Source organism: Amblyraja radiata, chromosome 5 (genome assembly GCF_010909765.2).
Source record: "Amblyraja radiata isolate CabotCenter1 chromosome 5, sAmbRad1.1.pri, whole genome shotgun sequence".
Classification (NCBI taxonomy): Eukaryota; Metazoa; Chordata; class Chondrichthyes; order Rajiformes; family Rajidae; genus Amblyraja; species Amblyraja radiata.
This window is the reverse complement of record NC_045960.1, coordinates 21,832,502-21,845,357: the sequence shown is the minus strand read 5'-3', so window position 1 is coordinate 21,845,357 and position 12,856 is coordinate 21,832,502. Positions and strand designations below refer to the sequence as shown.

Here is a 12,856-nt window from a genome sequence, read left to right as displayed (position 1 = left end):
TCTGATGCATGGCGCACCGACGGGCTGGCAGGGCGCAGCTCCACCAGCGGTAAGTTAAAAACCCTGAGGTAAGTTTTAAACTTAGCTGAGGTCTTTTCTCCGGTCGGGAAATCTTGTTTGCAGGAAACAAGTCGGCTATGGAGAAAATGGTCAAGGGAAGGTCGAGGCGGTCCGCTGGGAAAACAGCTACGGAAGACCGTGGGAGTGCGGGTAGCGGGCGGCCGTCCATCTCACCTTCAGAGTCACTGGCAGCACGGCCAGTGGCTTCTGACTTGGTGCCGATTGAAAGCACCATGGCTACTCTGGTGGGCCGGAAAGCCATTAAAAAGTCTATCAGGCCCGTTGACTCTGATGAGTCGGGTCAGGAGGATTGTCCTCCCACTATGGATGCCGTGTTTGGGCGGCTGTCCAGGATGCAGCTCCTCATGGAGAGGATGCTCCATCACGATGTGCTCGAGGAAGACGAGCTTTATATCCGTGGGTCTCCTCGGGGGCCCATGGCAGCAGCACCTGTAGAAGGGCTGCATAATGTCTCCCTCTTGGAGGAGGAGAGTACACGGAGTCAGTTTTGTTCTGACTCCGAGGTCGGGGGTCTAGCTGGTGAGCATGCCTCCAGACAAGAAGGCCAGGAATCAGGGGTGCCAAGCATGGCATCTAAATTTGCCATACCGGCCGGAATTGGGGGACCACTGGATGAGGATCTAGCCATGACCATAAATTATATGGTCTCACATCAATTACAAGACCTCACGATGGAGGAAACCTCCAGAAAATACCAGACACCGGCCAATTGTACATCACTCAAGGTCCCAGCAGTGAACCACCGAATCTGGGGTCACATGGGAGCGGGAATCAGAGCCCAAGAACTGAGGCTCCAAAAGATTCTTAAGCTGCTTGCTTCAGGAATTACAGCATTTGCCAGATCGGTTGATGGTGGGGCTCTGTCTGAAGTACAGCAGGATGCTCTTGCCCTCATGTGCAATGCACATTTCGAGATTAACTGTCTGAGGAAGAGTGCAATCCGCCCTATGCTGAATCCAAAGTTTGCAGCACTATGCAAAACAAGCAACGTGCAGCCGCCGAATTTGCTGTTCGGTGACGACCTGTCGAAACAGATCCGAGAATTGGATGATGAGGCAAAAACGGTTGGTTTCATAAGAGCACAACCGGCTAGCAAAAATTCTCCCCGGCGGCAGCACCCCTACAAGCGGTCCACTGAATCGGCTTCAGGCCAAGGACCAAGCCGGCCCTTGCCAACTATGCGCAATTGGCGCACACCAACATTCTCCTCCAGAACACGGGGGCAGAAGTTCATACCAGCAACCATGGAGGTAGGTGGCCAGTTACAAATTGGTGGGAGGTTACATGTGTTTTTCAATCCGTGGTGTTGTATAACATCAGACTCGTTTATACTTTACAGTATCCTAGGGTTCCAAATTGAATTCATTTTCAAATTATGTCCACCTACACAGCATAAACCTAGGCGGATGTTGTCTTTTTCACAACAAGAGTCTTTAGATGTACAAACTGAAATTGAAACACTAGCTAAAAAAGGGGTAATTGAGAAGTCTGTTCATCAATCTCACCAATTTGTGTCTAATATATTCCCTAGACAGAAGAAGGATGGTGGGTGTCAAATCATTCTTGATCTAACTCGGCTTAACTCCTGTGTGCAGTATAAACATTTCAAAATGGAAACTTTTGTTCCTGCCAAACAGCTGGTTTCTAATGGATGCTACAGGGTATGCATAGACCTCAAAGGTACCCATACATTACAATCATCGGAGATATTTGAAATTTAGGTGGATGAAGCAAATGTGACAGTTAAAAGCATTGCCTAATGGTTTAACTTCGGCTCCTAGATTATTTACAAAATTGTTAAAACCGGTGTTGGGGCCTACTCCGGGCTCGGAATCATATTGTAATCGCCTATTTGGATGATATCCTAAGTCATAGGCAAGACTCAGAATCAGCTGAATTATCTGTTTCAGCTACCAAACTCATGTTTGAAAGTTTGGGGTTTCTCATCCATCCAGTTAAATCTAAATTGATCCCATCTAGAGTCATTGATTATTTGGGGGTTCACCATTAATTCAATTCCCATGTCTGTGACTCTGCCTCCAGGCAAGAGGTCAGAGTTACTTGAAGCCTGTAACAAGCTCGTTGATGAGAAACAGCCTTCTATTCGGCAGGTTGCTAGTATAATTGGCAAGTTAGTGGTTGCTTTTCCAGCAGCATAGTTTGGACCTCTGCATTATCAAGATTGCAACGTGCAAAGGAGCACGCACTCAAAGGCATGCAGGTCATTTAATAGACCTATGCGGTTACCAGCTGAAGCCGTTGCTGAGTTACAATGGTGGATAGCAAATATTTGGCTTTGCTCCAGCAAAATTCGGATTCACAGACATTCAGTTGTTTTACAAACTGATGTTAGTGCTCTAGGATGGGGAGCTACTGATACCATCTCCAGCTGTGGTGGCAGATGGAATATGCATGAGGCATTACTTCTTCAATCACATGGTATTAATTATTTAGAGTTGTTGGGAGCACTCTATGGCCTAAAGGCGTATTGTACTAATATGCATGATTTGCATGTGCAGCTTCAGATTGACAACACTACAGCGGTAGCATACATTAATCACATGGGTGGAATCAAATCGGTATCATGTGATAAGTTGGCTAACCTTATTTGGCACTGGTGTATTACAAGAAACATCTGGATTTCAGCTATCTACTTACCAGGTAGATTTAACATAGTGGCAGACACCAGATCACGAAAATTCAATGACAACACAGAATGGATATTGAATCGTGAAATATTAAATGATATTGTCACTCGGTATGGCGTACCAGAGATTGATCTGTTTGCATCCAGATTGAATCACCAGTTACCAAAGTATGTTTCATGGGAACCCAGACCCAGGGACAGTAGCGGTAGATGCATTCCTCGCTACACTGGGGTGGAATGTTTTTATATGCATTTCCCCCATTTTGCCTCATCAGTCGGTGCTTGCTTAAGATCGAGCAGGACCTCCGCCTCAGGCATTTTGGTAGTCCCCGACTGGCCTACACAACCATGGTTTCCACTAATTCTAAGACTAAAAACACAGCCTTTTATGGCCATCCCCAAAAGCAGTAACCTGCTGGTTCATCCTGTAACTGGGGAAAATCATCCGCTACATGACCGTATTAATCTGTTGATTGCAGATTCTGAGGAGACCGTTCCTGGGGCTCGGACTATCAGGGCGTACGGTGGATGTGATTACTGCGGCCTGGAGTACTAAAAAACAATATGTTTCTGATATCAAGAAATGGGAGATGTTCTGCTTGCAGTCGAACATTTCATATCTCACGGCAAGCGTACCTGATGTGTTGGAATTTCTTTCCACGTTATATTTTGATGAGCGACTAAGCTATAGTGCCATCAATATAGCCAGGAGTGCCTTATCGTCCTATCTGTGGCAAGGATCGGGACTACGCTCTGTTGGGTCTCACCCTTTAATAGCTACGGTTCATGAAGGGTATTTTTAACTGCAATCCCCCAGGCCCAGATACACGGAAATCTGGGATATGAGCATGGTTCTCGCGCTGCTTCGCCAATGGGCTCCAGCAACATCTCTGTCATTGCCCAGACTCACTCTGAAAGTGGTTATGCTCATGGCGCTGGTTTCAGCGCAACGCGTCGACATTGCAGAAGCTTCGTCTAGACAGGGTGGTTTCATCTGTAAACAACATAACCTTTTATGTTTATGATTTAGTTAAGCAGAGCAGGCCAGGGACGTCAGGGCTTAAACTTAATTTTATGGCATACCCCATAGACCTCCGGCTATGTGTAGTTACGTACTTACAGCAGTATATCAAGGTCACCAAGAGCCTCAGAGGATCCGAATTGGCAATATTCATCAGTCACAAAAAGCCTCATAAAAAGGTGTTGGTACAGACCATCTCAAAATGGCTGAAACAGGTTCTGGCTTGTACCGGAGTGGACACTGATGTTTTTAAATCTCACTCCACCAGGGCGGCATCAACGTCAGCAGCGAGGGCACAGGACGTCCCTCTCAACCAAATCCTCGCGGCCACAGGATGGTCCAGTGAATTAACATTTGGAAGGTTTTATCATAAACCTCTCGCCACACTGGGGGTATTTGGGCACTCCATTCTAAATTCTGTTTTGTAGCTTCCCCCTGGGGCAGAGGAGTCTCTATTATTTCCTTTTTGTTAAATAAAGCATCAGCATGTTTAAGTCTGTATTATGTTTGAATGCTTTATTTGTTATTACTCATCCTGTGTCAACCGAGGCAGTGTGTCGCATGGACTCTTATCCACTGCATGAAATCACAGAGCTTTGAAGTCTTCACGGAATCACTCACGTGACTCCGAAGTAAAATAGTAAGATTAAACGAGAACTTACCAATTTGACGTTGATGAGCGGTTACATGCCCACCGCTCTCAATCCCTCATATCATAAAGTTCATCTGGTACTTCTAGGTTTCTAATCTTACTATATTACTTCAATTACTGTTATCTGTGATTTCACAACCGCTGCTTTGAAGATTGACGCGCATGCGGACTGGCGGGGTTTAACGTAATCGCCCATCGTAACTCCTCATGAAATAAAGATCAAACTTCAAACTGGTAAGTTCTCATTTAATCTTACAATTTTACTTTGGAATCACGTGAGTGACTACGTGAAGAAGGCTGTCAGCCCGCATGCGCGTCATTCCGTCTACTGCATGGCGCCACGACTGGCTGGTAGGCGCGTCGCTCCTCCAGCGGTAAGTTAAAAGACCCGCAGGTAAGTTCTAAAGCTTATTCTGAGGTCGTGTATTCGTTCAATCTTGTTCGCAGGGTTGCTACAAGCTTTTGAACGAAAAATTGACAAAAAGGTGAAGGCAAGACGGGCCGCGGGGAGACCCGTCAACTTCGCCACCCCAGTCGCTGATGATAATTTCATTGACTGCAGACTTTGTGACTCTGCAGAGCACCGTGGCTACCCCGAGGAGGGGGGAAGCCAAACAGGACAGTCTGCAAGGCCTATAGACTCGGACGAGTCAGGCCAGGAGGGTGCACCTCCCACATGGATAGCGTCACCGGACGCCTGTCCCGGATGGAGCACCTCATGGAGAGGATGCTCCACCATGATATACTCCTAAGATCGGAGTCATATCAGCGCGGGTCTCCGAGAGAGCCCGCGGCAGCGCCTGGTTCAGGGCTGCAAGATCTCTCCCTCTCTGAGGAGGGGAGCATCCATAGTCAGTTGTGGCTGGCTCAGAGTTTGGCAGTATGTCCGGGGAACATACTATGATGCACGGGCTGGGAGAAGCAGACATACTCGCTATAGCATCAAAATTTTCGATGCCATCGCAAATTGGGGAGCTGCTCGAAGAAGATCTTGACTAATCTTCTGGAATTTTTGAGGATATGACAAGTAAATGGATGAAGGGATGCCAGTGGATGTAGTGTATCTAGACTTTCAGAACGCCTTGATAAGGTCCCGCACGGGGGACTGGTGACTAAATTAGAGCACATGGTATTGGGGGTAGAGTGTTGACATGGATAGAACCTTGGTTGGCAGACCAGAAGCAAAGAGTAGGAGTGAATGGGTCCTTTTCAGAATGGCAGGCAGTGACGAGTGGAGTGCCGCAAGGCTCGGTGTTGGGGCCGCAACTGTTTACCATATATATTAATGATTTGGAAGAGGGAATTAGGAGCAACACTAGCAAGTTTGCGGATGAGACAAAGCTGGGTGGCAGTGTGAATGGTGAAGAGGATGTTAGGAGGTTGCAGGGTGACATGGACAGGTTGAGTGAGTGGGCAGATGCGTGGCAGATGCAGTATAATATAGATAAATGTGAGGTTATCCACTTTGGCGGCAAAAACAAGGGGGCAGATTATTATCTCAATGGGGTTAGGTTAGGTAAGGGGGAGGTGCAGCGAGACCTGGGCGTCCTTGTACACCGGTCACTGAAAGTTCGCTTACAGGTACAGCAGGCAGTGAAGAAAGCTAAATGGAATGTTGGCCTTCATAACAAGAGGATTTCAGTATAGGAGTAAAGAGGTTCTTCTGCAGTTGTATGGGGCTCAGGTGGACCACATCTAGAGTATTGTGTAGAGTTTTGGTCTCCTAATTTGAGGAAGGACATCCTTGTGATTGAGGCAGTGCAGCTTAGGTTCACGAGATTGATCCCTGGGATGGCGGGACTGTCATATGAGGAAAGATTGAAAAGACTAGGCTTGTATTCACTGGAGTTTAGAAGGATGAGGGGTTCTCTTATAGAAACATATAAAATTATAAAAGGACTGGACAAGTTAGATGCAGGAAAATTGTTCCCAATGTTGGGCGAGTCCAGAACCAGGGGCCACAGTCTTAGAATAAAGGGGAGGTCATTTAAGACTGAGGTGAGAAAAAACTTTGTGAATTTATGGAATTCCCTGCCACAGAGGGCAGGGGAGGCCAGGTCAATGGATGGATTTAAGAGAGAGTTAGATAGGGCTCTAGGGGCTAGTGGAGTCAAGGGATATGGGGAGAAGGCAGGCACGGGTTATTGATAGGGGACGATCAGCTATGATCACAATGAATGGCGGTGCTGGCTTGAAGGGCCGAATGGCCTCCTCCTGCACCTATTTTCTATAATCTATAATCTATCTGGCGGCCAACATCAACTATCTGGCTTCACACCAGCTCCAAGAGCAGGTAATGGTGGACACGGCCATGAGGCACCCCCCCCCCCCCCCCCCCCGTCCCCCCGTCAACTGTGCATCTTTAAGTGTGCCAGCTGTCAACAGCTCAATATGGAACCATCTGGGGGGAGGCATCAGGAACCAGGAGGTGAAACTCCAAAAAATTCTGAGCCTGCTGGCTTCAGGCATCATGGCCTTTGCCAGATCAGTGGATGGAGTCCCTTTGTCGGATGGCCAACAAGATGCGCTGGCATTATTATGCAACGCGCACTTCGAGATTAATTGCTACGGCAAGAATTCCATCCGCCCCACCCTGAATCCGAAATTTACAGGATTATGTAAAGCCAGTAATGTACAGCAGCCAAACTACCTATTTGGTGAAGACCTACCCAAACAGGTCAAAGACGTAGATGACGAAGCAAAAGCCGTGGGGCTAATCCGGGCTTCATCAGCGAGCCGAGCTTCGTCTTTCCGGCAGCAACATCCCTAAGCCTCTACCAGCAGCAATCATTTCCCTGAGGCTGGTAGCAGCATGAAGGTCGGACAATATGGACAAAAGTATTTTTTAGGGCATGGCCAAGGCTGACCCTCCTCCAAAATGCGCACCTCGCACACTCCAGCAGCTCTACCACCCAGACCTCGGGGGCGGAAATACACGCCACAAAGCCACCAATAACCATGAAGGTAGATGGATCTGGTTCCTTTTAGAACACAAGGGTGTGTACCACTCACAGGTTGGGGAAGTTACACTAGCTTGTGAATTAACATCAGATCGTTTATACTGCACAATATACATCGATTCCAAATTGAATTCTTGTCTGGTCAGTTCCGCCCTCACAGCATACATCAAACCGGTCAGTTATGCATCACGAGGGTTTGGTAATTCAAGCCAAGTACAGTAATAATAATTGAATCATTCTTGGCTATACTCAACTTAATGCTTTGTGCAGTATAGACTTTCAATATAGGTAAAATCTGGGAAAAAAGCTAAATTAGCTATTTTTAGCCACCAGACTCTTGTAAAAGATTGGGGTTCCTAATTCATCCAGAAGTTTATGATGAGTTGGGATTTACCATTTACTCAATCCTATAGTAGCCCATACATTGGCAAATTTAAGGCTACTTCCCAGCTGCAAAGTTGAGCCTTTGCATTATTTTAAAATATTTCTGCATGCAGGAGCTGACACCAAAAACCCATGCAGGTCCTTCAATAGACCCAGGATGAGACATTTCATACCAGGGCATCGGAAATGTCCTCGTTCTTCAGGGAACGGGGATTCCCCTCCGCCACCATAGATGAGGCTCACACCAGGGTCTCATCCATACCCCGTAACACTGCTCTCTCTCCCCATCCCCGCACACGCAACAAGGGCAGAGTCCCTCTGGTCCTCACCTTTCACCCCACCAGCCGGCAAATACAACACATAATCCTCCGCCATTTCCGCCACCTCCAAAGTGACCCCACCACTCGCCACATCTTCCCATCTCCCCCCATGTCTGCCTTCCGCAAAGACCGCTCCCTCCGCAACTCCCTCGTCAATTCTTCCCTTCCCTCCCGCACCACCACCTCCCCGGGCACTTTCCGTTGCAACCGCAAGAAATGCAACACCTGTCCCTTCACCTCCCCCCTCGACTCCATTCAAGGTCCCAAGCAGTCGTTCCAGGTGCGACAAAGGTTCACCTGTATCTCCTCCAACCTCATCTACTGCATCCGCTGCTCTAGATGTCAGCTGATTTACATCGGTGAGACCAAGCGTAGGTTGGGCGATCGTTTCGCCGAACACCTCCGCACAGTCCGCAATAACCTACCTGACCTCCCGGTGGCTCAGCACTTCAACTCCCCCTCCCATTCCCAATCCGACCTCTCTGTCCTGGGTCTCCTCCATTGCCAGAGTGAGCAACAGCGGAAATTGGAGGAACAGCACCTCATATTCCGTCTGGGGTCCTTGCGTCCTTATGGCATTAACATTGAATTCTCCCAATTTGGCTAGCCCGTGCTGTCTCCTCCCCTTCCTTAACCCTCTAGCTGTCTCCTCCCACCCTCCCATCCGCCCGCCCTCGGGCTCCTCCTCCTCCTCCCCTTTTCCTTCTTTCTTTCCCCACCCCCCATCAGTTTGAAGAAGGGTTTGGGCCAGAAATGTCGCATATTTCCTTCGCTCCATAGATGCTGCTGCACCCGCTGAGTTTCCCCAGCAATTGTGTGTACCTTCAATAGACCTATGTATTTACCAGCTGTAGCCATTTTGAGTTGCAATGCTAGATGTCCTTATTTGGCATTACACCAGTGATATCATAGTCTACAGTGCCACAGGGGTATCACTACTGTTGTGGTGACAGATGAAATATGCATGAGTCACCAGTACTTTATGGTACAAGTACTAACCACTTAGAGTTGATGGGTGCGCTCTATGGGTTAAAGACTTATTGCGGGAATATGCATCATCGGCATGTTCAAAAATTCTAATTAACAACACCACGGCGGTGGCATACGTTAATCACATGGGTGGAATCAAGTCCATATCCTGTGTTGGCTATCTCATTTGGCACTGGTGAATTGCAAGGAATATTTGAATTTCAGCTACCTACCTGCCAGGTAGGCTCAATATGGTGTTGGACACCGGGAAAGGAAATTCAGTGATGACACAGAATGGATGGAATCATAACGTGTTTTATGACATCATCGACCGGTATAGACACCGGATATCGATTTATCTGCGTGCAGACAAATCACCAGACTAAGAATGTTGCACAAGTACAAGGCCATAGGCAGTGGCGGTGGATGTACTCCCGCTACATTGGGGAAGGATGTGCTTTTATGCATTTCCCCCACTCTGCCTCATCAGTCGATGCTTGCTAAAGATCAAGCAAGACCCTGCCTCAGGCCTCCTGGTAGCACCAGACCGGCCGACATAGCCATGGAACGCTACACTGGGAATGATCAGCCTTTTATGGCCATTCCCAAGGCAGTAATCTGCAGTCCACCCTGTAACAGGGGGGGTAACATCCTCACCATGACCAAATTAAATTGTTGGTTCACAGAATCTGAGAAGACTTTTCCTGGGGCTCGGATTGTCCGAACGCACGGTGAATGTACTCGCTGCAGCCTGGAGAGACAGTACGAAGAAACAACACATTTCCTATATTAGGAAGTGGGAAGAGTACTGTACACAATCCAATATATCATATGACTCAGCACACATAACCGATGTGTTAGAGTTTCTCTCAAAGCTATTCTTTGAAGAGAAGTTGAGTTATAGTGCTATTAACTGTGCCAGAAGTGCACTATCGGCATATTTGGGGCCGGGATCGGGACACCACCCTGTTGGGTCATACCCTCTAGTGTCCAGGTTTATGAAGGGCATCTTCATCACGAAACCTCCCAGGCCCAGATATACGGAAATATGGGATGTAGGCACAGTATTAACACTGCTCCGCCGGTGGGCGCCGGCAACATCCCTGTCCCTGGTCCAGCTCACATACAAAGTAGTGATGCTAATGGCGCAGGTGTCAGCGCAACTGGCCCAGTCGTTACACAAGCTTCGACTGGATAGAATGATCATGTCTGCCAATAGCATCATGTTTTACGTGTATGACCTAGTAAAGCAGAGCAGACCAGGCACTACCGGCCTCAAGCTCCATTTTGCAGCTTGCCCCTTGGACCTCCGGCTATGTGTGGTAACACACCTGCAACTTTATATTAAGGTCACTAAGAGCCTCAGGGGCTCGGAACTAGCAATATTTGTTAGTTTTAAGAAACCTCATAAAAAGGTTTCAGTTCAGACCATTTCCAGGTGGCTGAAACAGGTTCTGACATATGCAGGAGTAGACACTGACTATTTTAAATCTCACTCCACCAGGGCTGCATCTACGTCAGCAGCGAGGACAATGGACGTCCCGCTAGACCATATCCTAGCGACCACAGAACGTACATTCCAAGCGTTCTATAACAAACCTGTCGCCAGACCAAGGGCTTTTGCCGACACTGTTTTTGTTCTGTTCTGTTATGTAGTTTCCCTGGATGAGATGATCTACTATTATTATGATTTGTCCATTGAAAGCATCAGCATGTTTTTAAAAGTTTTCATGTCTGAATGCATTTATCTCTCATCCATGGTCAACCTATATAGTGTGTGGCTTGGACTTGCGTCCACGGCATGAAATCACAGAGCTTTGAAGTCTTCCGACGTAAAATAGTAAGATTAAACGAGAACTTACCAGTTTGAAGTTTGATCTTTATTATATGAGGAGTTACGATGAGCGATTATGTGCCCGCAGCTCCCAACCCTCACAAAAGATCAGCTGGTATTACAAGTCTCTCGTATCTTACTATATTCAGTTCAACAACTGTTATTCTGTGATTTCACACCGCTGCTTTGAAGGTTGACGCGCATGCGGGCTGACGGCCTTCTTCACGTAATCGCTCATCGTAACTCCTCATAAAATAAATATCAAACTTCAAACTGGTAAGTTCTCGTTTAATCTTACTTAATGTTTATCTCGTTTATTGTTACAGCCCTGTCCCACGGTATGAGTTCATTCCAAGAGCTCTCCCGAGTTTTAAAAAAATCGAACTCGTGGTAAGCACGGAGAATAGAAACATAGAAAATAGGTGCAGGAGTAGGCCATTCGGCCCTTCAAGCCTGCACCGCCATTCAACCTGATCATGGCTGATCATCCAACTCAGTATCCTGTACCTGCCTTCTCTCCATACCCCCTGATCCCTTTAGCCACAAGGACCACATCTAACTCCCTCCTAAATATAGCCAATGAACTGGCCTCAACTACCTTCTGTGGCAGAGTTCCAGAGATTCATCACTCTCTGTGTGAAAAATGTTTTTCTCATCTCGGTCCTAAAGGATTTCCCCTTTATCCTTAAACTGTGACCCCCTTGTCCTGAACGTAGTGGGTACATCGGAGCTCGGGGACGTCTCTTAGCGGGTCGTAACGCTAACGGCACGTAGTCGGGAAGACTCGCTAACGGCAGGTAAGCACGGGAAGACTCGTTGAACATGTTGAAAAATGTCCACGAGAGCCCCGAGTACCGACGAGTGGCCATTACCGAGTAAATCTCCGAGTTCGAATCAGGGCAAACTCGGGAGAGCTCTTGGAATGAACTCGTACCGTGGGACAGGGCTTTAAGTATCATAAACTATTGATTCTCTTTCCAATAACATATTGTTCTGCCTGCTGCTTATTAATCAATCAAGAGAAAGTAAATAAACTACACCAGAAAATAAGGTAATGCTTGTCAGACATATTAACAAAGAAAACACATGTAATGAAATATCAAAGGCCCACCCTCACCTGTCTGTCAAAGGTGTGATAACTAGTCGTTCAGTGCAACCCAAAATTCATTTTGATAGATAAATTCCGTATCAGTAATCCCAACTCTTATATCTTGTGTTTCTTCTCTGAAATAACTCGGCATTGTTTCAGCCACTCAAAGTCAGTCACTGCTCTGATATGCATTTTTACCTATCAAGATAAAAGGAAGCAGATAAATAATAAACAGCATATTATCGAAATTGTCTAAAATTTAAACAGATTATCTGCAGTGGGCAGTGTGGTTACCAACAAGGAAAAGTTTTTAAAAAGCAGATTTCATTCTGCATAGTGGCATTAAATCATAGACCTATCATTTTTTATTGTCACCAACTAAGAAACTTATAATTTAATGAATAAACATGAAACAGTGACTGCAACAACCACATTTTATACGAGGTTCAGCAAGTATTTATTTCCAGTTAGTCATAATAAAAGGCCTTGACAGGGTCTGATCATCACTAGCAGGGCCCAGCCAGTATTTATTGCCCATCCATAATTGTGCTGGAAACAGTGCAGAGGAGATTCATCAGAATGTTGCCTTGGATGGAATGTTTGAGTAATGAGGAGAGACTGGAGAGGTTGGGTCTGTTTTCCCTGGAGTGGAGGAGCTTAGGAGGGCATGATTGAGGTATATAAAATTCTAAGCGGTACAGATCCGGTAGACTGAAGGAAAATTTTCCATATGTCTAAGAAAAATCAGGTAAAGACTGACAGTAGTGAACCAGATGGATTTTACAAGAGCCTAGTAATTTTGTTGTCATCATTGTTAATGACTTCTTGACTTTTCTGATAACTGTTAATTTAATTTAATTCCACAACTGTGATGTTCGAATAGTAATTCAAGTCTTTG

At 46.6% G+C, this 12,856-nt stretch overlaps 1 protein-coding gene across 1 annotated transcript in view; it reads right to left on the bottom strand.

Moving 5' to 3' along the window:
• LOC116973727 (dynein heavy chain 8, axonemal-like) overlaps window positions 1-12,856 on the bottom strand; it is a 622,328-nt gene that overhangs the window by 271,674 nt on the left and 337,798 nt on the right. Inside the window, 5 exon segments of the mRNA XM_033022036.1 lie at window positions 3,639-3,722; window positions 9,692-9,785; window positions 11,986-12,028; window positions 12,031-12,102; window positions 12,105-12,156. Of these exon segments, the coding sequence (XP_032877927.1) occupies window positions 3,639-3,722; window positions 9,692-9,785; window positions 11,986-12,028; window positions 12,031-12,102; window positions 12,105-12,156 (345 nt within the window).